General features: G+C 43.7%; 1 protein-coding gene across 1 annotated transcript in view; it reads right to left on the bottom strand.

Annotated features, from left to right (window-relative positions):
• The window catches only part of PCNX2 (pecanex 2), a 233,437-nt gene that overhangs the window by 57,213 nt on the left and 155,396 nt on the right, over positions 1 to 20,828 (bottom strand). Inside the window, exons 22-23 of the mRNA XM_032490546.1 lie at positions 11,474 to 11,582; positions 6,190 to 6,319 (exon numbers count right to left, since the gene is read on the bottom strand). Coding sequence (XP_032346437.1) covers positions 6,190 to 6,319; positions 11,474 to 11,582 — 239 coding nt within the window. The remainder of the gene's footprint in view (positions 1 to 6,189; positions 6,320 to 11,473; positions 11,583 to 20,828) is intronic.

Here is a 20,828-nt window from a genome sequence, read left to right as displayed (position 1 = left end):
AAGCACACACCCTACCACTGAGCTTCCTGCTTTATACTTAAGGGAAAAAATGCATTTTGAGATGCTCCAGGTTTTGCACAAAGATCTTACAAACCGAGCTTAAAACAGCTCACTAGGAAGAAAATATTCAGCGAAGGCTTCTCCATGCCGAAAAAGGTAAAATGATGATAATAATAAAGTATGAAGTTGAGAACTTTTTTTGGCTGCCGTCACCAAGCCAGGTACCCATGGCTCTGTCCAGCCAGCTCATCACCATTAACAAAATCATAAATGAAGACCCAGATGGTGACTGGCAAGCGCATCCGCAGACAGCAGAAGCAAGAGGGCTGGAGAGAGGGTGAATGGCAGCGGTGACGTCACTTCCAGGGACTGGAATGTTGAGTTAAAGCCAAGACATTGAGAGCTGACAGAGAAATTGTAGATTTCCGCCTTTCAGGAAAACAAACACACACAGAGTGGGACAATGAAGACTTGGTCTGGCAACGCTTGAGTGAAAGAACGGAGAGGGTTTCGATTTTAAGAGGCCTAAATGAGAGCAGAACATCGGGCTCACAGGAAGTAACAGGTCCCTCTCCTGTGAACTGAGTCGGTGACCCCTGGAGCAGGGGAGGGGCAGGGACAAACCAGTAAACATCTGGACGGGGGAGGCTGGGATGCTGAAGGGCTGGACCATTTCACACAGAGGACAGTTAGGGCTGTTTGGCCTGAAGATGAGGGCTGTGAAGGGAAGGAGGGCTGTCTTCAAACTGGTAAAGGGTGAGATACAGGGAAGGCATGAGGATGCTGGTTGCTCGGGGATCAGCAAGGGTGTCCAGGTGACTGTGGTACCCAGGTGATGCCACGAGGGGCCCGTTCAGAGCAGTAAGAGACCACAGCTGTGGCCGGCAAAGCTCCCAAGGGCTGCCTCGCGAGGCACAAGGTCTGCTCCACCCAGAGGAGGAAGAGGCTGGAGGACCACCTTCCGTGGATGGTAAAGAGGGGACTCTGTAATTCCAAGGGCTCAGGCTGGTCTCACGTCTACATTACAAACCCAAGAAGGGGCTAGGAAACAGCACAGTGAGGTTCATGAGAGGCCATGGAAACTAGCTTAAATGTTTGGATCAGATGTTTTGCTGCTCGGTAAACCACGGAACAGTGGCACTGTGGAGATTCTCCTTTTCCACTAAGGCAGCCGTGATGCTCGAAGAACAGAACCCGGGCTCTGCAATTGGATGAAGCACCCAAACACACCCGGCTCCTGAAGGTGAGGGCTGATACGTGCGGGCATCTCCCCCACGCTGGCTGGGGGGGTGACACTCCATGGCCTACGCACGTGTCCTCTACGGGTTAACAGGACTGTGTTCTGACATTTCAGAGACGACTTCAGGTAGGTTCAGTAGGTTGCAGGGATACAAAAAATATGTCTAGACATAACCGAACTAAAAGTTGAACAACAGCAAGGAGAAATATAGGGAAGGAAAACAAAACGGGAGCAGGATTCAGGACAGAAATGCTCCACCTAGAAACCACTGCTCGTTTACCCCGGAGAACTGTGTCTCATTGGGCAGGTATGACACCTGGGAGGCACGTAGAGACAGTCATCCCACTTTATAGGTGAGTTAATTGAGGCTCATAGGCTGAGTAATTTCCCAGAGCCAAACACCTCACCAAGTGCATGGCCTGGGGTTTTCATCAAGGTCTGACTGAACCCGTGCTTTCTGACGTACGCTCACCGCCTCAGGAAGAGCTGAGAATGAAGTGACACTGATTATCTCGGCGACTAGGGTGGGACCGAGGACGCGGAATGTAGAGCTGATGACCAATCGCATAGAGTGAGTCCTACAGCCAGAACCTAGCACAGTGACCTCACAGATATGCTTCGTGCATATTTATTGATGAGGAAGACACCCAGAATGATGCAACAGTTTAAAATCAGTCTGGGGAAGAGACCAGAAGTATAACAACCACGAAGCTACGTCTGCCCTTCAGGTAGATGTTCCACGAGTCTCCTCATAGCTGAGGTATTTTACGTTTTACAGAAGACTTCTGATGTATCCAAACAAAATCATTGCTAATGGGACTTTTCCTTCTTTAGTTCTGAAGACAGTTAATGAAGACTTCATTGTTAATGAAGACCTCCCCTTCCTTAGGACTGAGACACTGGCTGAGATGACCAGGGACAGGAGTTAAATCCTTTCTAGCCTAAACATTTGTTTCATGTTAATGAAAAAGTTTGGTTATTTAGTGATTAGTTTATCTATAGAGAGAAGGATGATAAATCATGATATCAAAATGCGTTTCCAAAGCTTTTAAAAATACTCTGATGTAAGGGGGTTTATAAACACCAGGCACTATTATTACAGTGCAACTCGGGCACCGTTGCCCATAAATTAAATGAAGACACTAGGCGGAACTCATCAAGACAGATTTTAAAGACCTGCTTCGTCAAGAACAGTTTAACAACAGTGGCAAATGAAACCCAGATTATGATTTCCCTTCCCTGTCACATAATATTGTTGGACTTAATTCACTTAATAGTTACAGAACACCTACTGTGTTCACAGCCCCATAGGGACACAAAGATGAAAAGAAACAAGTCCGGAACTGGAGGTAGACACAGTCCACGCCAATCTTTGGTACAATTTCCTGATGGCCACAGAGCAAATTTATTTTCCATTTATTTATGACCACTGCAGGACCTCTCATCCCACACGTCCTTCTAGAACTTTCCACTCACTCATCAGGAGGTAGCATATGATTCTCCTCCCTCTGAATCTGCATGGGTGTGGGTGGAAATGGAGAGGTGGAGGGAGGGAGGGGCATTTGATGAGAAGGGCACGGCCACGCGAAGGCTGGGAATGAAAAGGCCACAATATGTGACGTGTGAAACGTTACTGTGGGAGATGGGCTGGAAAGTGAGGAGGGTCTCTGTCTGGGCTGTCCAGTACAGTAGCCTCCAGTCACCTGTGGCTACTTAAATTTAAATGAATTAAAATTCAATAATTAATAATTCTGCCATGCTAGCTCTGTTCCAAGTGCTCAGTGGCCGTGTGGGGCTGGTAGGGCCACCACCCTGGACAAGTCAGACCCACATCATTTCCGTCAGTGCTGGTCTCTGGGGTGTTTCTTCTTGTCCCCTGGGCAGCACTGAGACACCACGTGCTTCTGAGACAGTGTGACCTGCTGCTGTGCGAGCAGAACTGACCAGAGAGCCAGCTTATTAGGTGGGCAGGGGACACGTTTGTCACTGGCCCTCAGTGAAGAGCAGTGTTAGGGAACAAAGTCTATAGATTTCAAGACAGAGCAGCCTGAGGAACACAGACTGGCCATTGTCACCAGGTGGCTGGTGATTTACTTATCGGCACCACAGAGCATTAAAAATGGTTCTATTACAGCGCAGGGCTCGCTGAAGACTTGCAAAACCTAAAGCCAGCTTTAGAAGGTTTGAAAGGAAAACCATAGGGCTGGAAAGTGAGGGAGCAGGTGGAGAAAGGGAGAGGAGACCCCCACATCACACCCTGCAGCTTGGGGCTGGCAACGCTGTGTGCCCACTGGCCAAAAGTGCTCACTCACATGAAAGTATCTCTTAGCCTGCAGCTTAAAGTGATGGGACAACTGGTAAATCATTCAACAGAATCAATGACACTAACAACTGCTCCTCGGAGTCAGACTGAAAAGAAAGCAGTAGAACAGCTAGAGAGAGACTCTCAGTAGGACACCGAAAGTCACCAGTGTTTGAAATAAAAACCAACAGTTTCAGATGCACGGAATGAGCTTTCCAGAGCATTTGCAGGTTATTCAGATGAGATTTCCTGCCATTTCCTTTCCTGGTACCCACCTCTCTCCCTGGCCTGAATTCCATCACTGATCTTTTAAGCAGATGACCACAGGACTCTGTATCCTGAGACTTAACGCGAGGTGACAAGAGACTTTCAGCCGACTGGGTTCTGCATCAGGAACATTTCCCGCAGTGGGACTGAGCATTTTCGCCAACTTGGCTCCTTCAGAGAGACCCAGTCAAGACAGGACGTCCTTATACATTCCCACAGACCTGGATGTCTCCTCCCCATCCAAGGACAGCCGACCAAAGGCAGACCCCTTCCCGCCCCCAGCACACACACACACATAACAGAGTGCTAAACTAGGAAAAGAATGGATCACAGCCGAATCACTTCTCTGTGAAGCTGAATAAGGAAGCAGAAATCCTGCCCTAGCAGCTCATCCTTTTAAGTAACTCACATAAACTGACAATTCAGACCTGAATGTACCATACTGAATGGCGGGCTGAATCTTGGAAGTGAAGAGGCTACAGGAGGAAATACATAACTTGCTTTTGCACAGGTGTTAGTACGCTTCCGCTCAGTAAAACCTCCTCCCAAAGACTTCTCCACCCTATTTCTATTGGGGAAGCTTAAAACACCTTCCAGTACAACGGGGATGCAGGAATGCGTTCTGCTTATATCAAATCCTCCCCGGCCAGAAAAACCGGTTCCTAACTTATCTGAGACTAGGAGACAGAAAGGAAGCTTCTGTGTTGAAGCTCAAGTTTAAAATATCTCGCACTTTCCCCTCTTGCAGAGTTAAAAGCGCAAGAGGCCGCCACGCCTCTGGCTGACAAGCGTTCACACTTTGCAAAAGTGCGATTTCCAGAGCTTGAAAAAGGCTGCCTCCAATTGTTTTTTCCTTAAAAAGCATAAAGACAAGCCAGCGCCGCTGGTTTTCTTTTACTTCTGGCTCTGTAAATATGCATGGTGTCACTTTAGACAAACGCAAAAGAGGACTCCTGTGTGGGGGTAAAATTTGAGATGACTTGGCTTGTACTGCAAAAAGCCCACCTCTCTGAGTAGATGAACAATCTGCCAGATGCACCAGGGGGCCTGCCCCGCCTCTTGGGGGTCTCCCAGCACTGGCTGACCTTGAGGTGCTGCAGTTTGGTTCGATCTCCCCAGGACCCCTAAATGTGAGCTCTCAGGCATGTGTCGCACTTCACCATGGTAACGCCTGCGAGCAAGGGTCATGTGGGGATGGGGATTCCAGGCAGGACAGTGAGGGCAGAATGACAAGAGCACAGCCCACGAGGTGCTTACTGTTTCCATCAGTGAATTCCTATTCTCCCCACAAGTCTGTGAAGTAGGTCTATTCTCTTGCTCCCATTTTACAGAAGAGGAGAGAGGCTCGAGGTCCCCAGCATCCAGTGGTACAGGTGAGATGTGAGCCCAGGCAGGCTGGCGGCCCACGCAGTGTTTTAATCACGAAGCCCTCCTGCCTGGCCCAGAAGGATGTGCATTTTACGTGCACACAAAACCATCAAACCGCAGAACTCCTTACTCCACGCTGGCCTCTGTGAGACAGGCAGGCACGTTGTGAAGCGGCAGAGTTGTGCGAAAGGCAGACCTGCTCCAGAAGATGGATTAGGGTTTGGACAAAACAGCCCAGGTCTGGCTAGGAAATTAGGGCAAAGGAGATGGGAAATGGCAACCGGCCCCAGAGAGCGACGCCCCCAGCGGGAGACAGGCTGGCTCCCCACAAATCATTAACCGTTCTTGAACTGTTTCTCAGTGAACCATTACTCCTCTCTTCCCACCACCCCTCACAGAAGAACTGCCCTCACTCCATCACTGTTTGCTTGAGGAAATTTATGACTGACCTGTCCAAACCGGCAAGACAAAGTGCCTAAATCATCTTCTACAAGTTTACTGGTGCTCAGGAAAAGCGGTGGGCACACTTGTGTTGAGCTGTGGATGCGGATCCACTTGGACACAACACGCATGTTTCCAATGCAGAAGGGAGACCGCAGAGATGCGGTTTTCGCCACCCCCCACCCCCGGGGGCAATCTCCGCCGGCTAAGCCAATCCGCCGGCCATGGCTCCTTAGATAACCTTTCTTAGGGCAACTGCTAAGATTGGGCAGTGATGACTCATTTTTCCTTCACGACTGGTGAAACTGGACTGGTACCCAATTGCAAATCTGCCATCAGTCACGCCTGGTCCAGAGCCTGGAAGCCCCCCTCCCCGTGGGGAGTGGATGAGTTGGGGGTGGGGTGGGGGCGGGGAGGGGGATGGGGTGGGGCCGGGGTGGAGGGCGTGGCTCTCTCGTTGGACACACAGCAGGGAGAAGCATGGAGACTGGACTTCCCATAGAGGAAGGTCAAGGAACATCCCGAACTCAAATTCTAGCAAAGCAAGTTAGCATCGATTTTAGGTTCTTACTTGTAGTTTTTCTCCCAGAATTTCACTGGCCTGACATACGAGGCGATGAAAATGACACTCCCGAGAAATGGGCTCAGTGGGGTGGAAAAGATGGATGTGGCAAACGTCTGGAAGAAGAGCATGGCTGAATCTGAGGATTTGGAGTTAAGGCAAAACTGAGTTCCTTGGCATATTTCTAAGCAGTATTTGCGACTCGGACTAGTTTGTATGAAAGCCATTTTCTCACCAAGGACAGAGAGAAGGGCATGCACTTGACCTCTCTGCGTGCATATCTGGAAATATGAAACTTTCAACAGTATCCTGCTATGTCTCATTTCACCACCATGAAAACCAAATGACGCTCACAGAGATCCCAGCGGTCTCAGGCTGACTCATGGCAGAGACTTAACATCTAACATCTGAAAAGAACAGTTTCTTTTTACTAAGATACAATTAGCTGAACAGAAAATACAGTGGTCCATTTGCTAAAGTACTAGGCAGCTTTATAAATAATTAAAACTAAATTACACTTTAAAAATAAATAAATAGCAATGTTTGGGAAGATAGCATTGCTGTTTCTCAAAGAATCTTTACCTACTACTCAAAAATATATATTCTTATATATATGTATATGTATAACCGAATCACTTTGCTGTACCTGTAAATCAACTCTACTTCAATAAAAATAATTAATTAAAAATTATTCTTAAAATATGTATTCTTTATCATACAGTGAACACCAATGGCTCAATTCAACTCATGTCTGGTTTATAAACTAAAAACACGTTATGTGTGAAGCCACAGCACGCTGTGGACCAAGTCACCTCCCGACTACTCTGTCTGGTTTTCTTACTTCTTGTCATGCCTTACTTTTATACATTCTGATCAGAAAAGTAATTACTCAATATTAAAATTAGTATGGCTCTAACTTTTGGCTTAAGTCCCATTCACTGATCTCTGGCAATGTGGGAGAGGTACCAGAAGGGCTGGTCCCTCCCCATTCTCACTCCATCATTGGAGAACTTCCCCCAGCTGTCAATCACCCTGCACGACTGTGCTTCGGGGGTGATGGTGGGGCCTGTGGTTGGGACAGTCAGAAGGAACTGAGGTGGCAGAGGTCAGTGGGGGCCAGACTGCCCAGCTCTTGTATGTGCACGTGGTTCCTTGTTCCAAAAGGTGAGAACTACAGGTTTGATCTGATCTCCTACAAGGCTGATTTCTCCCCTGGAAGGGGACATGTGTCTCTTTCTCAGCACTGCTCAGATGGAGGTCTTGTTTCTTCAGCCCATGTTCCGAAAGTTTGGGCAGCAAGTCAGAAATGTCTGTTACAGACAGGATGACTCTGTTCCATTACCCACCAGAACACAGGAACGTTTCCCTGTATCATCAGTGGCCAGGCTTGGTTGTGTGATGGGGCGAGGTGGGGGTGCAGACGTTCATAGCCCCGCCTTAGGTGTAAATACAGGGGAGGGAGTGAGCCCTGTCCACCCACAGGCACTACTCTGAGTATTTTCATAGATTTAAGCTCACGGTTTCGCTTTAGGAATAACTAATTTTTTGAAAACTTGCTGTTTATTTCCAAACACCCTCAGGAGTGAAAGGACGCATCCTCTGTGAATAACCCACGCTCCATTCTGGGTCTGAACTGTTTGGGTACCAAAAAGAGCCCTATTGTGCTGCCAGATGAATCCAATTCCTTTTCTTTTGACCTGGTTCAAATGGAGAACAACTCAACACCGAGCTCCCGTGATGCCCGTTACCGCCCAGTCGCTGCTTCTCCATCTGAAAACTGGAAATACCTAAATACCTCCACTACAAAACGTACCAGCTTAACTGTGCCCCTTGTCACTGGAAGAAAAAGGAACCGCGTGCCGCTGGGTGAAGGTACTGAAGACATGGGGGAAAGCAGAGCGGGGTCACGGGGGAGATTCCTGAGGGGAGGTGCTGGGAGGAGCGGACGAGCCCCCCATCCGAGGCCCACACCAGCAGGGGGCGTGGCGCTGTGGGACTTGCAGGAGGACCTGGGCCAAGCCCGGCAGAGCCGGGAAGGACCCATCTGCTGGATGGGCTGGTATGGCCATTCTTTTTTGACTCTAAACATTTCCCCAAGGATGATTGCTGTTGTCCATTTCTTACGTGCTGGAAACAATTATCCAGAAATTAAGAACTGAAGAAAATAGTGCTAGCCTATACAGAAAGGTCAAATTTGGCAGGAAAGGGAGTTTAACAGGTCACAGGTAGGGCAGAAGTGACTAGATGGCTCCCAAGGTTATTCTATTTAGGGAAGATTAGTAAGGAAATACAGCGCTCAGGGGACACATGAAAGATCGTGACTGTCACAGCTCCCCAGTGCCAAGACACAGGGACTCTGAGGAGAGCAGACTTATGAGGCCCTCTTTACTTCTTGAGAGCCCAAAGGTGAGCCTAAGAGGTAGATGGAGACTCCTTAAAAAGCTTCAGGTTTATCTGAGCACATTTAAAAGGGAAATATGAACGTCAATACTTAAAAAAAAAATTAGAAGCTCAAAAGGGTACGCCAACCAGAAAGCAGCCAGCCTTCCCAATACACACATTTAACAGAGCTCATCTGGCGAAGCCTGTCTAATTATTAGGAGACAATGGTCTTGCACGGTCTCTACGTATATTAAAAGGGTGAGCATTCTCATCCTTCCCTGGAGGTTACAAGCTCAGAAACTCACGCTACCGAGGGAGAAAACATGCTAGGACTGGAAAAAGCAATTTACTAAACAGTGCCCCACTGGCCCGAAAGCTAATTCAATTCCAAAACAGCGCAAATTAGTGCCTGCTCAATGCCAGGACAGACCCACAGCTCCTTGATAGAGTGATAAAATAATTAACATTTCAAAATTAGTCAAGTTCCAGGGCTGGCATTTAGCAACCTGATAGCTTTGTCTTGATGGTATTTACATCTGGTTTCTTCAACTATCTCATTATATTCTGAACGGTACGATGTTGGGCTCCAAATAGCAAATATCTACCTTTACAGCTGATCCTGGATGAGAAGATGTCCTTGGATAATGGGGAGGGGTGGGGCAGAAGGCCCTGGACACCTTCACACAAGTGCAGGGGTCAGGCACCAAGGCCACCTTGAAAGTGGTGCCTTAGCGGAGGCTGGAAGTGGATGTCACTGGCAGGGATGGTTTTGGGGAAAAAGCATGGGGATCCGTTGTGTATTAAAGCAGAACTACCAAATGCCTGATGAAATCTGCATTTCAGGTGTGCTCAGTTTCTCAAAAGAACGAGTCCACCCATCATGCACGTACTTGGATTTAGCGCCCACCATATGCAATGGGAGAAGGATGCTACTGCCGCCTTTACTCTTGAAGGAGATACTCAAGAGTAGGCTATGACGCGCTTGGGTGTGAACCCTCAGCACAGTGAAGGTCAAGTAATTGAAAGTTACGGTTCCCAGACAGTTTTGATTCAGCTGGAGAAATTAGTATTACTGAACTCATCCAACAATGGTGGCAGAAGAAGCCACCAGAAACGCTACAGATACAGGTGAGACCAAAGTTAGGATAAAATTGGGACTCACAACTTCTAGTTTTAAATTTTTCACGTAACTCCTCAGAGGCAAATCATTTTCATTTAACTCACAGGCTTTAAATTCCAGACAGGACACCTGAGACACACACCAGGAATAAATACAAATCACCTCACTCTTTCATCTCACTGTCTTTGTTTTCAAGGACTCCTTTCAGGGAGGCAGGCAGCAAGTATAGCTCAAGTGGTATAGAGCACGTGCTTAGCAGGCACAAGGTCCTGGGTTCAATCCCCAGTACCTCCATTAAAAAAGTAATTAAATAAATAAACCTAATTACCGCCCTCCTAAAAAACAAACCTAAAAGTTAAAAAATTAAAACAAAAACCCAAACTTTAAAGGATTCTGTTTGGAAAAATTACTGGCATTACAGAAAATGACTGCCCTTATAGGAAAGAGGTGCTACACAAACTCACGCCTTTGCAATCTTTTTTCCTGAGCTTGTTCTGCCCAATAAGTGTGAAAACACTTTCCAAATATCAATGCAGGTCTAAGAATGGGAACATGAAACAGTGTGCATTGTGAAGACAGCTCTTGGTCTGCTTAAACAATTTTTTTAAACAAATGAGCATTTTTTAAAAAATCTAGAATATATTATCACTTAATGAATATCCCAAGTATGTTTCCATCCCTACACAAAAATTCAGATCCCCGAGGTTCCTTATGAAGTGTCTTGAGGAGCCTTAGGTAACTCATAGGAAGGAAAGCTCCGACTGGCCGTTAAAAGTAGCTCCTGGTACCCAGAGTGGGATGTCAGCCGGGAACCGCCTTCCACACGCAGCAGTGGATGAGAATCACAGGGAGGCTTGTGAAGATGGAGATTCTGAGAGCCCCCCCTGAAATGTGATTTTAAAAGTATGTGCCCGGCTCAGGAATCTACTTATGTGACAGGCTCCTCCACGGATTCTGATATAGGTAGTCCCTGAACCATGTCTTGGGTAACACAAGGGTAGTGAATATAAATTCAGTGGGAAGGGAAACCGTTGAGGGCAAATTTTAGGCCTGAGTCAAGAATATTTTTGTTTAATCTCTCTCACCTCAAAAGACACACACAATTCAGTGATCTGTGTCAAAGTAACCTTCAGAAGGAGCATGTCAAACTGTTTTGAAGTGAATTGAAACTAATTATCATGATGGAAACACTGAAACATACACAAGGAACCAAATGAAACTACAAATGATAAAACTTGGCTCTTTCGCTAAGAACAACTATAAAACAAAGCCATCAATTATATTTTTAAGTCTTCAGAAATATTTAAGTAATTCTGTTTGTGCCCAATTGTGGGTTTTTGAATGTTATTCAAGTATATGATAACCCAATGAGATAATATAACGTTATATAATCTATCATAATATATTAAACACACCAATCTATGCACAGAGGTTAATAACAGCAAGTTCAGTTGCACTATTTTGCACAAATCAACTGAATCATTTAAGCAGTGACTCTCCATTTAAAAGACATGCTATCTTAATGCAGATCCTGTCCTGAGAAGTGGAAAAATCAGAAAAAAATATAGTAACTCCTGAATGTGCATGAAGAAACAGAAAGAGTTCAAAATTAAGAAATGTCTTTTAAGGCTTAGGCACCTAAAGGGACTCCATAGTGTCTCCTCGTGTCCCCATTAAAATGTAACCTTGAAGACTTTAAAACCTTTTAACTGTTAGGGTTCCATGAAAAGTTTGCACTCGCATAAAACGTGAGTCTCAGCTCAGGGGTGAAAACAGAAGCAGAAAGGATACGGGGGATGGCAAATAGCTGGGCGAACACGTGAAACGAAGAACCCCAAGCCATCTGCCAAGGAGCCACATACGTCATGATGAACTGTAACTTGTGGAGCAGGTCCCCGAGCTGAAAGCAAGAGAATAAAGAGACTGATCAGTGATGGCAAGCAGGGCATTAGCCGTGTCAGAGTCAGAGCGCTTCTGTTACAGTCAGGAAGGGGCAGGGAAGCTACTGTTTGAAACTCTTACTCTTACCTTCCTTCGTCCTGTGTGCAAGGTAACCATTTGTCAATTTTTAATTGAAGTCTAGTCAGTTTACAGTGTTCTGTCAATTCCCGGTGTACAGCATCATGTCTCAGTCATCCATGTAACATACATAGATTCCTTTCCATATTCAAGGCAACTGTTTAAGGATATTTTCAAACAGTAACCAGATGATCAGAAGAAACCTCTGTGTGGTTAATCTCACTGGGTTAATTATTTCAGCCTGTAGACAGGTGTATCCCTCGGTTTCTCAGAGGAACACTCACAGCTTAGTCCTTCCTTCTTCACGCTGGGTCTTTTCGGGGAAACTTGTACAAACACCCATCACGATTGACATCATTTTTGTGTATGGATTTCAGCTTACCTCTTCAGCGGCTCTTGCCAGAGAAGAACGCTCATTACCATTGGATTGCAAGTTACAAAGTGCTGTAGAAAGCCAAGACTGGATGTGGGAGCCATTGCACTCTCTAGACCAGCCAGCACAGGAAAAAACTGAGTTCTGGAGAGAAGAGACCTTGTGTGGGCTAAGGATGAACATGAGGAGAAACGTGCTCAGTGATTTGGGCCAAAGACTCAGAATATGAATGTGTGGAGAAGGATGGAGAAGGCTGGACTCCCTGGCTGTGGACCCCTGCTTTGGTGGGTGGTGAGAAGTGACTGATGGATCCTAGATGTGAAATTCTATGGCTGTCACTTTTACATGCAGCCAGGAAGTAACCTAAAAACATGCTTCCCAAAATCCACATACACTCTTCATCCACAATAAAAACTTCAAACAGTAGGATGTGTTTGTTCCTAGACTGGCTAGCATATGAGAGAGTAAAACATATTCACTGAAGACATGATGTGAAAAGAGAAGAACAAATAGAATTCGTTAATTAGGCTCAGTAGGTGTTACACAGAACATCAGAAGACCACAATGAAAAGGAGGAAAAGGCTGGAAAATGGAGCCTTTGAGGAAAGGTTCAAGGAACCAAGAAGTTGTGAAAGGCCAGTGAAAGGCCAACTTTGTGATTTCAGAACCAAACAATGTGGTTACTCTGAAATGTTTCATGAAAGTGTAATTAGGGAAAATGAGGTTAATTAGAATCCTCTCCAAATCTTCCTCTCACTTTTCTTGTTTCACCATGGTCTCATAAATAACCTGGTTTGGGAGAAAAATTTGAAAGTAGAATAACACGTCATTGGACCGGCCACAGATGATAAACGAAGGCTAAACGTTCTCTCAAAATGAGAGCAAATAAGGGAACGTTAAGAGGTGACATGTACCTGGTGTCCAGGACCCCTGGGGTCTAGATGTGCCCACCAGGGTCCCCAGTCCCAACCCGAGCAATGAAGAATCAGATGCAGAGAAAAAGAAAGGGATGAGTGATGGCAGGAGAGAGAAAGGGGGCAGAGGGACAGGGATATCAAAGAAATGGAGACATTGGGGTGGGGAGAATTAAAGGGGGGTTAAAAAAAAGGAAAAATGGTGGGGGGAGTGCGTAGCTCAGTGGTAGGGCGCATGCTTAGCATGCATGAGGTCCTAGGTTCAATCACCAGAACCTCCACTACAAAAAAATAAACAAACATAATTCTGCCCTTCCAAAAACAAACAAAAATAAAAAGATAAAAAAGTTTTAAAAAGAAAAAATGGAGCAGGAAGGTGATGTGATTGGACTGGAAGAACTGTGAAGGGAGGTGAATTCTGAGAAGGAGAAACAGATTTCTTCCCCCCAGGAACTCTCCTTTCTTCCCTCCGGCGTCCTGGCACCCATCAGAGAGTGGATTTCAGTTGGCTTCCGCGTTCTTTCTGAAAGGCCACCCGAGTGCTAACCCTGGAGTCGGTGTGAGCTTCTCGAATCCTGATCTGGCTGGGACTGTGCAGCTCCCAGTGCCTTGAGATTCCGACAGTTGGGAGAACAACAGTTGATTCTGTTTTGCATCCCTTTGGTTGATGAGAAAAATCAGTCTTCTCTCCATCATCTCATTTTCCAGCAGTCAAGAGGTGACGTGGACAGACAGTTCTAACACAGACTCAAACCCTTGACTCCCAAACTTCTGTTAAAAAATATGATTTCCTGTAAAGGCCAACTATCATTTCCTTTCATCCCCACCATTAGTTCAGCCAGAGGAGAAGCATCCTAATTACAAAACAGAAGACGTCCGAACGCAGGGCTCCAGACCGCATGCAAAGCAGGAGCCCTTAGGTGGGGATGGGTCCTCTTGTATTAACTTGCTCGTTTAGGTCTGAACCCAACTCAACCAGGCAAAATACCACTGGATTTGTGACCTTCTAGTCATAGCACTATTAAGAATTCTCAGGCTGGGGGGAGGGTATATATCTCAAGTGGTAGAGCACATGCTTAGCACGCTGGGTTCAATCCCCTGTCCCTCACAGCAGCTCCTCTAAAAAAACAAATAAATAAACCTAATAAAATAAAATAAATACACCCAGTTAAATAAAATAAATAAACCTAATCTGCCCCCTCCCCTCTGCCAACCCAAAGAAACAAACAAACAAACAAAAATTCTCAGTCTGGTTATTAAGAATTAGTCTTAAGAAAAGAAAAAGACAAATGAACATAAATACAAAACAGAAACAGACTCACAGACATAGAATACAAACTTGTGGTTGCCAGGGGGAGAGGGGTGGGAAGGGACAGACTGGGAGTTCAAAATTTGTAGATACTGACAGGCATATGCAGAATAGATAAACAAGATTATACTGTATAGCACAGGGAAATATATACAAGATCTTGTGGTAGCTCACAGTGAAAAAGAATGCGACAGTGTATATATGTATGTTCACGTATAACTGAAAAATTGTGCTCTACGCTAGAATTTGACATAAAATGGTAAACTGACTATAACTCAATAAAATAAAATAAAATAAAATAAAATAAAATAAAAAGCCAGAACAGTGCAGTAAAATGTTTAGTCCCGAGCTAGTGAAGGACAGCACTGGCTTGGACGTTGTGTGAACACAAAATGATGCCATTTGGGGGATGCTCGGAGAAGATCAGCTGCTGGATGAAGAGAAAATGAAATGTTTCAACAGAAAAGTCAGCTTTGAGTTTACAGATGATTCATTTGGGGAGTTCTGAGTTTCAAAAATAAATTTCCTAGGCCCTACTTAAAAATTATGGTGATAAATATGTAATACTTGTTATCTAATAAACTGATGCTTGTAAAAGAAAAAAAAGAATTAGTCTTGGGAGGAAGGGTGTACAGCTCAGTGGCAGAGCATGTGCTTAGCATATAGGAGGTCCTGGGCTCAGTCCCCCATACTGCCATTAAAATAAATCATAATAAAATAAGTACCTAATTACCATCCCCCCCGCCCCCCAAAAGAATAAAAAATTTTTTAAAGTTAGCCCTGTGACTCACGCCTAGGTGAAAACTGCAAGCATGGGTGAGGTTACTTTGAGTGATGTTTGACCCCTCCAAATGCCCTAAAAATGAATCATGGGTTTCGGAAAGTTACTCCTGTTGGATGTTCAGTGTCTGACTCTATCCTGGGAGGCTTCTTAAGCCACCTCCTGGAAAAGCTGGTAAGTAGGTCAGGGCTAGCAACTGCAATCAGACAGGCAGCCCCAGGGAAAGCCTCATCTGCAAGTTTAAAGCTCTCACAAGTTAAACTTGGCTGCACCATGATTAAATGAATCTATTACAATATTTTTTGCTTAGCACAGCAACTTGTATTTACACATAAGCAAAGCCGGTAATCAGACACTCGCATTCTCATGTTCTAATTGCAGCCAAAGCCCCAGGTATCCTCGCTCTTTTCCTGTGTCTCCCTGGGCCTCGTTTTTTTTTTTGCCCTCATGAACATTGTGAAGAAGAAAATACAAGCTTTGCAAAAGATTTCCGACATGCATCTCATAAAAGAGACTTTGCCATTCTTATTAGACGTCCTGAATGCCAGGTCTTTATGTATCAATGATTCCTCTGCAACGTGGTCATTTAAGGCTCCTTCACAAAGCCCGCCAGAAGAAGGACGTGCCGTGGATGGGTTAGATGTCAACACTACACCATGTTTTAGAGTATAGGCCTCAGGACCCGCTGCCTGGGATTGAATCCCCGCTGGCACCTGTCATGGGGATAACAGCATCTCCACACACTGTCATTTCATTGTAAAATGATTATAAATCAATAAAAAAATGTTAAAAAAAAAAAGACTTCATCTTTGTTAAGCACTTATTGCCTGGAACCTACTGAGTACAGTATAGGAGTTTAATAAATAGACGTTAGGACAAGTGGATCTCTCATTTTGGGGATGTATTTGTGCACAATCAGGAAATTCCAGGCCCCTCCTCTAATAAAACAACGGAGACTTACCAAGTCCAGGTCCTCTTATTTTTCATAGGAGGAAACCAGGCTCAGAGAGGCTAAGTGGGCTGTTGAGGGCAGACGGTGAGTCACTGGCCCATGTGAACCCAGAGGCTGAGGTTCCTGGTTCTCCATTCGGTGACAGACATTTCTAACACCCAACCTGACCATGTCTCCTTGAGGCCATGAGCCTTCCTGGAAGGACCCCAGCTGAGGAAAGGTCCCCTCCACGTACGCCTTCCTGCTGACAGCAATGGGGCAGGGTCGCAGGTTGAACGTGACAAATTGTGGCCGCAACCACCATCAGGGACCCCTTCTCCACATGCACGGTGGTGAAGGGCTCTGATCCCTTCTGGAACGCCCTTTCCAGTATAAACGCCCGATGAACAAAAGAGGACACCACCCAGCAAGCCCGGTAACATTCCAGTGGTCTCAGCAAGGCAGGCTGCTGGGTTCCCCAGGCTTCTTGAATGCACGGCTCCAAGAAGATTGATGTGGCTTAGATATTTCATTCCTAAAAGCATGGAGAGGTGTGCTCCAGGGTGAAAGACTCAACTTCGTGTTTTCCCTTTACACTTTTTCCTTCTCGTCTAGGGTTACGTCTCAATGAAAAAATGCAAAATGTGTGGGTATCTGAAAAGTGATGCCTAAGCACAAAAGGGAACCTAAATACTGATCATTAAATGAGGAGTATGTATGAAGAGGCACTTCGTGAACCTTATTAGGCCGTTGTGTATAAAATAATAAAACACTTAAGATAAGAGTTAATGGGGGGAGGAGGGGAAGGCTCAGTGTTAGAGCACGTGCTTAGCACGCACGAGGTCCTGGGTTGAATCCCCAGTCCCTCCATTAAAATAAACAAACAGATAAATAAAAACCTAATCGCCTCCCCTCCAAAAAAATTAATTAAAAAATTTAAAGAAAGAGTTAATGGGTGCAGATGCACACTACTATATATAAAATAAACAATGAGGACCTACTGTAGAGCACAGGGAACTATATTCAGTAACTTGTATTAGCCTATAATGAAAGAGAATATGAAAAGGAATATATATGCGTGTATAACTGAATCACTATGCTGTACACCAGAAACTAACACAACATTGTAAATGGACTAGACTTCAATTAAAAAAGTAAAGAGTTCATGGAAACAGAAACAGCAACACCTTGCTGGTAAGCACCACCACATGCAGCCTAACACTGCACTGAGGAACTTTAAATAGAAATCACATTTAGATCAGCAATGAACTTGCATCTCCTTAGACAGTTTGAGGCCTCTGCTTTTATGAAGCTTATCTCACTTCTAATGTTCTGCTGCCAAGATCTTAAATCTCAGCCTTATTAAAGCATAATAAACGTCACCAGTTACCTAAGAATGACTGTAAAATAAAAGGAAATCATTTGGGTCTTTTCCACTGAAAACATCAGGGAAAGAATAAAGGAAGTCACAGTGGACTCATTCTGGCTCTTTCCCAAAGAAAGACACCATAAATAGTCTCATTTCGAGGAAACCTTTTTGCAAATATCTTTTCAATTAGGCATAGACATGCTGTTGTAACTCCACTACAGGTAGGAAATCCAAGCTGCATAAATTCACAAGTCACCTCAAGAGAAGGGGCATCCAGTAAAGAGGACCCTGACACATTTTTTTGCTAATACATTCTGAAATAAGGCATAAGCCTTCTTTCCTCTGGGGACCCCTCCCCCCCCAGTGAAATAACTCACCATTTATTTATTCATTAATAATTGAAGTGTCATCAATTTTACAATGTTGTGCTAATTTCTGGTGCACAGCAGAGTGCTTCAGTTACATATTATATATATATATATATATATTCCTTTTCACATTCTTTTTCATTATAGGCTATTACAAGGTATCGGATACAGTTCCCTGTGACTCACCATTTATTGAATGCTCTTATATTGGGCATTGTCTCAGGCAGCTGCCCATATGATATTTCATTGGATTAAAGTATAATTTTCCCTCCCAGTCCCAAGCACTACTTTTTATCCTATTGTTTCAGCCTTACTAGTCTTCCAGATTAGTTCTCTCACTTGCCTTTTTTCTTTTCTTTTTTTTGCATTTTGTGGTCAAATTCAGCTACTTTTTTTTCTCAGAAAAAATATGCCACTTGTGATGATCAGTCCTTGAATTTAAAGAAACATGCAGGGCTGAAAGGAGTCTCAGAGTCTGGCTGTTGAATTAAAGGTGAACTGATTTCAAAAATGATAGAACACTGAAGGAGCAGAGGCTGGAGTGCTTGGAAAAGAGTCAACAAATGGGAAGAAATCTGGAGATTCAAGGAAGAACAAGGTAATGAATTCAGGTGGGAGCCCAACCGAGGGATTAAAAGCCAGGAACAAAAGAATTGGGGAAAATTATCAGACACACAGGTAGTGTGGAGAGTAGACAAATGTTCAGGAAGGAATGGAAGAAGTAGAACTAGTGACATTTCAAATGCAGGATGCCACTTTTAGGGGGTGGGGGAGCACCATTTTTGTAGAATAACAGACAGATAACAGCAAATATGATAACTAAATATTGGGATGTTAGCTTTAAAACATAAATATTCTCAAATGGGGAATGAATTTTACAATTTGAGTTAGAATTTTACTATTAAATAAACATATTCAGGCAGTGGTTATAACTGGTTACAAAACTGAATTTCAGGGGGGAGGGAATAGCTCAAGTGGTAGAAAACATGCTTCACATGCATGAGGTCCCGGGTTCAATCCCCAGTACCTCCTCCAAATGTAAATAAACAAATAAACCTAATTATCTCCCCCTCTTAAAAAACAGAACAAGCAAACAAAAAAAACCCCTGAATTCAGAAGGTGAGAAGTGGATTTCACCTCAATACACAATGGGGTTGTGTTGGGAGCCTGTTACATAACACACTGTTTAGCAAAATATCAGTGGGCTCCAGGGAGCACGGTAATGCAGAAAGGTTACCATCCCACTGTAAAAATAACATTAAAAAATCTTTAAAAATGTGAGAAAATGTAATTAAAAGTTGCATTCAAAAGAAGAAAAATCTCTGATAGTCAGAACCAAAGAGGGAATTTAAAATAAAGATGCAAAGTTTGAACTGGCACCACGATGACCCCAAGAGCACACAGACATGAATAAGGGCTACAGGGGCTGAGGATTTGGATTCTGATGGACGTGAAGGGTTGCCACACTCTTTGAAGTGTGAATTAGAAAAGCCCCTCCTACCAGTGCTGGGAAAAAGCAAAAAGGTATCCTTCTGCCTGGTGTAGGGCAGATAAAAATCTGTCACCCACTGCATACCAAAGCCATCACCATCGTAACGTAGGGGAGTGGAGTTTAAACTTAGAATCTTCCAGAAGAGCAGGAATGCAAAACTGAGAGGCTAACGTGAAAAGTAATGGAGGGTGACAAAAGTTTCTGGCATGAAGTGTCTTTGGGGACACTTCCACAACCAGAATATCTAGGCTTCCCACAGATAAAACAACAACCTCCTTCATTGATCCCAATGAAGATCAGTCCACAAGGAAAATTAAAAACGACATTGGGAAATGAGCATATGAGAAAAAGCCAGTAGATGCAACACACAGGACAATCGGCATCCCAAGAATTTGAGGTAATTTTAAAATACATATAAAAGAATCTGAGTAAGTCAGTAAAGAGCTGACATTAGAAGAAAGAAACAATAATAAAAGAGTAACACAATATGCAAATGAAAAAATGGAACTGAAAAAGGAAGAGGTACCCATTCTAGAAGTGGAAAAGGAAGTCATTAAAATAAAACCCCTGGGAGATGGTTTAAAAGTAAATTAGTTAAAACAGAACAGAAGAGTGGAGAAATGGAAGGTCTGAGTAAATCACCCAGAACAAAGCACAGAGAGACAAAAAGAAAAAAAAAAAAAAAAAAAAAAATCAGAGAGGCCAAGAAACATCAATGTCAGAATAAGAAGATGTAACACACATCTAATAGGCTCCAGAGGAAAACAGAGAGAGAAAGGGGAGAGAAAATATTTGAGGGGCAAGTAGCTAAGAATTTCCCTAATTTAGGAAAACATGAGTCCTTGATTGAAGAATAACATCAAGTCCTGTACAGTATAAATAAAGAGTCCACTTCTTACTGTCTATGGTAGCAAAATGCATAAGATCAAAGCCAAAGAGAAAAATATTTCTTAGAGATTACCTGCAATGAAATTGTGAACAGACATCAGACTTTTCATTAGCAAAAATACATGCCCAAGGACAATGCAATCAAGTTTTTTAAGTGATAAGAAAAAATACTTACCAAGTTAGACTTTTGTATAGGACTCTAGTATCATTTAAGTGTGAGGTGAAAGTAAAGACGTTTCAGACAAAGAGCAAAATCTGACAAAATTGACTACTGTTACAGCTTTGAAGAAAGAACAATTAAACAATGTACTTCTGTAAGAAGGAAACTTTCTTACTGAAGGAAGAAAGGACATACAAGAATAATGGTGAGAAAAAAAACCTGCTAAAGTGTTAGAATATCAATATGAGGATTAATTATAAAAATAATCACAAAGATACTAATAACTATATATAAAATAAATAAGCAAGGTCCTATTGTACAGCACAGGGAACTATATTCAGTATTTTGTAGTAACCTATAATGAAAAAGAGTATGAAAACGAATATATGTATTATATGTATGACTGAATTATTATACTGTACACCAGAAATTGACACAACATTGTAAACTGACTAGACTTCAATAATCATAACTATAATCATAAAGATAGTGATTCATTTGAAGGAAAACCAAGTACTATATATCATAAATATTTAAGATGT

The sequence above is a fragment of the Camelus ferus genome, chromosome 11 (assembly GCF_009834535.1).
Source record: "Camelus ferus isolate YT-003-E chromosome 11, BCGSAC_Cfer_1.0, whole genome shotgun sequence".
Classification (NCBI taxonomy): Eukaryota; Metazoa; Chordata; class Mammalia; order Artiodactyla; family Camelidae; genus Camelus; species Camelus ferus.
Note: the sequence above shows the minus strand (reverse complement) of the source record. Positions and strands in the feature narration are given on the sequence as shown.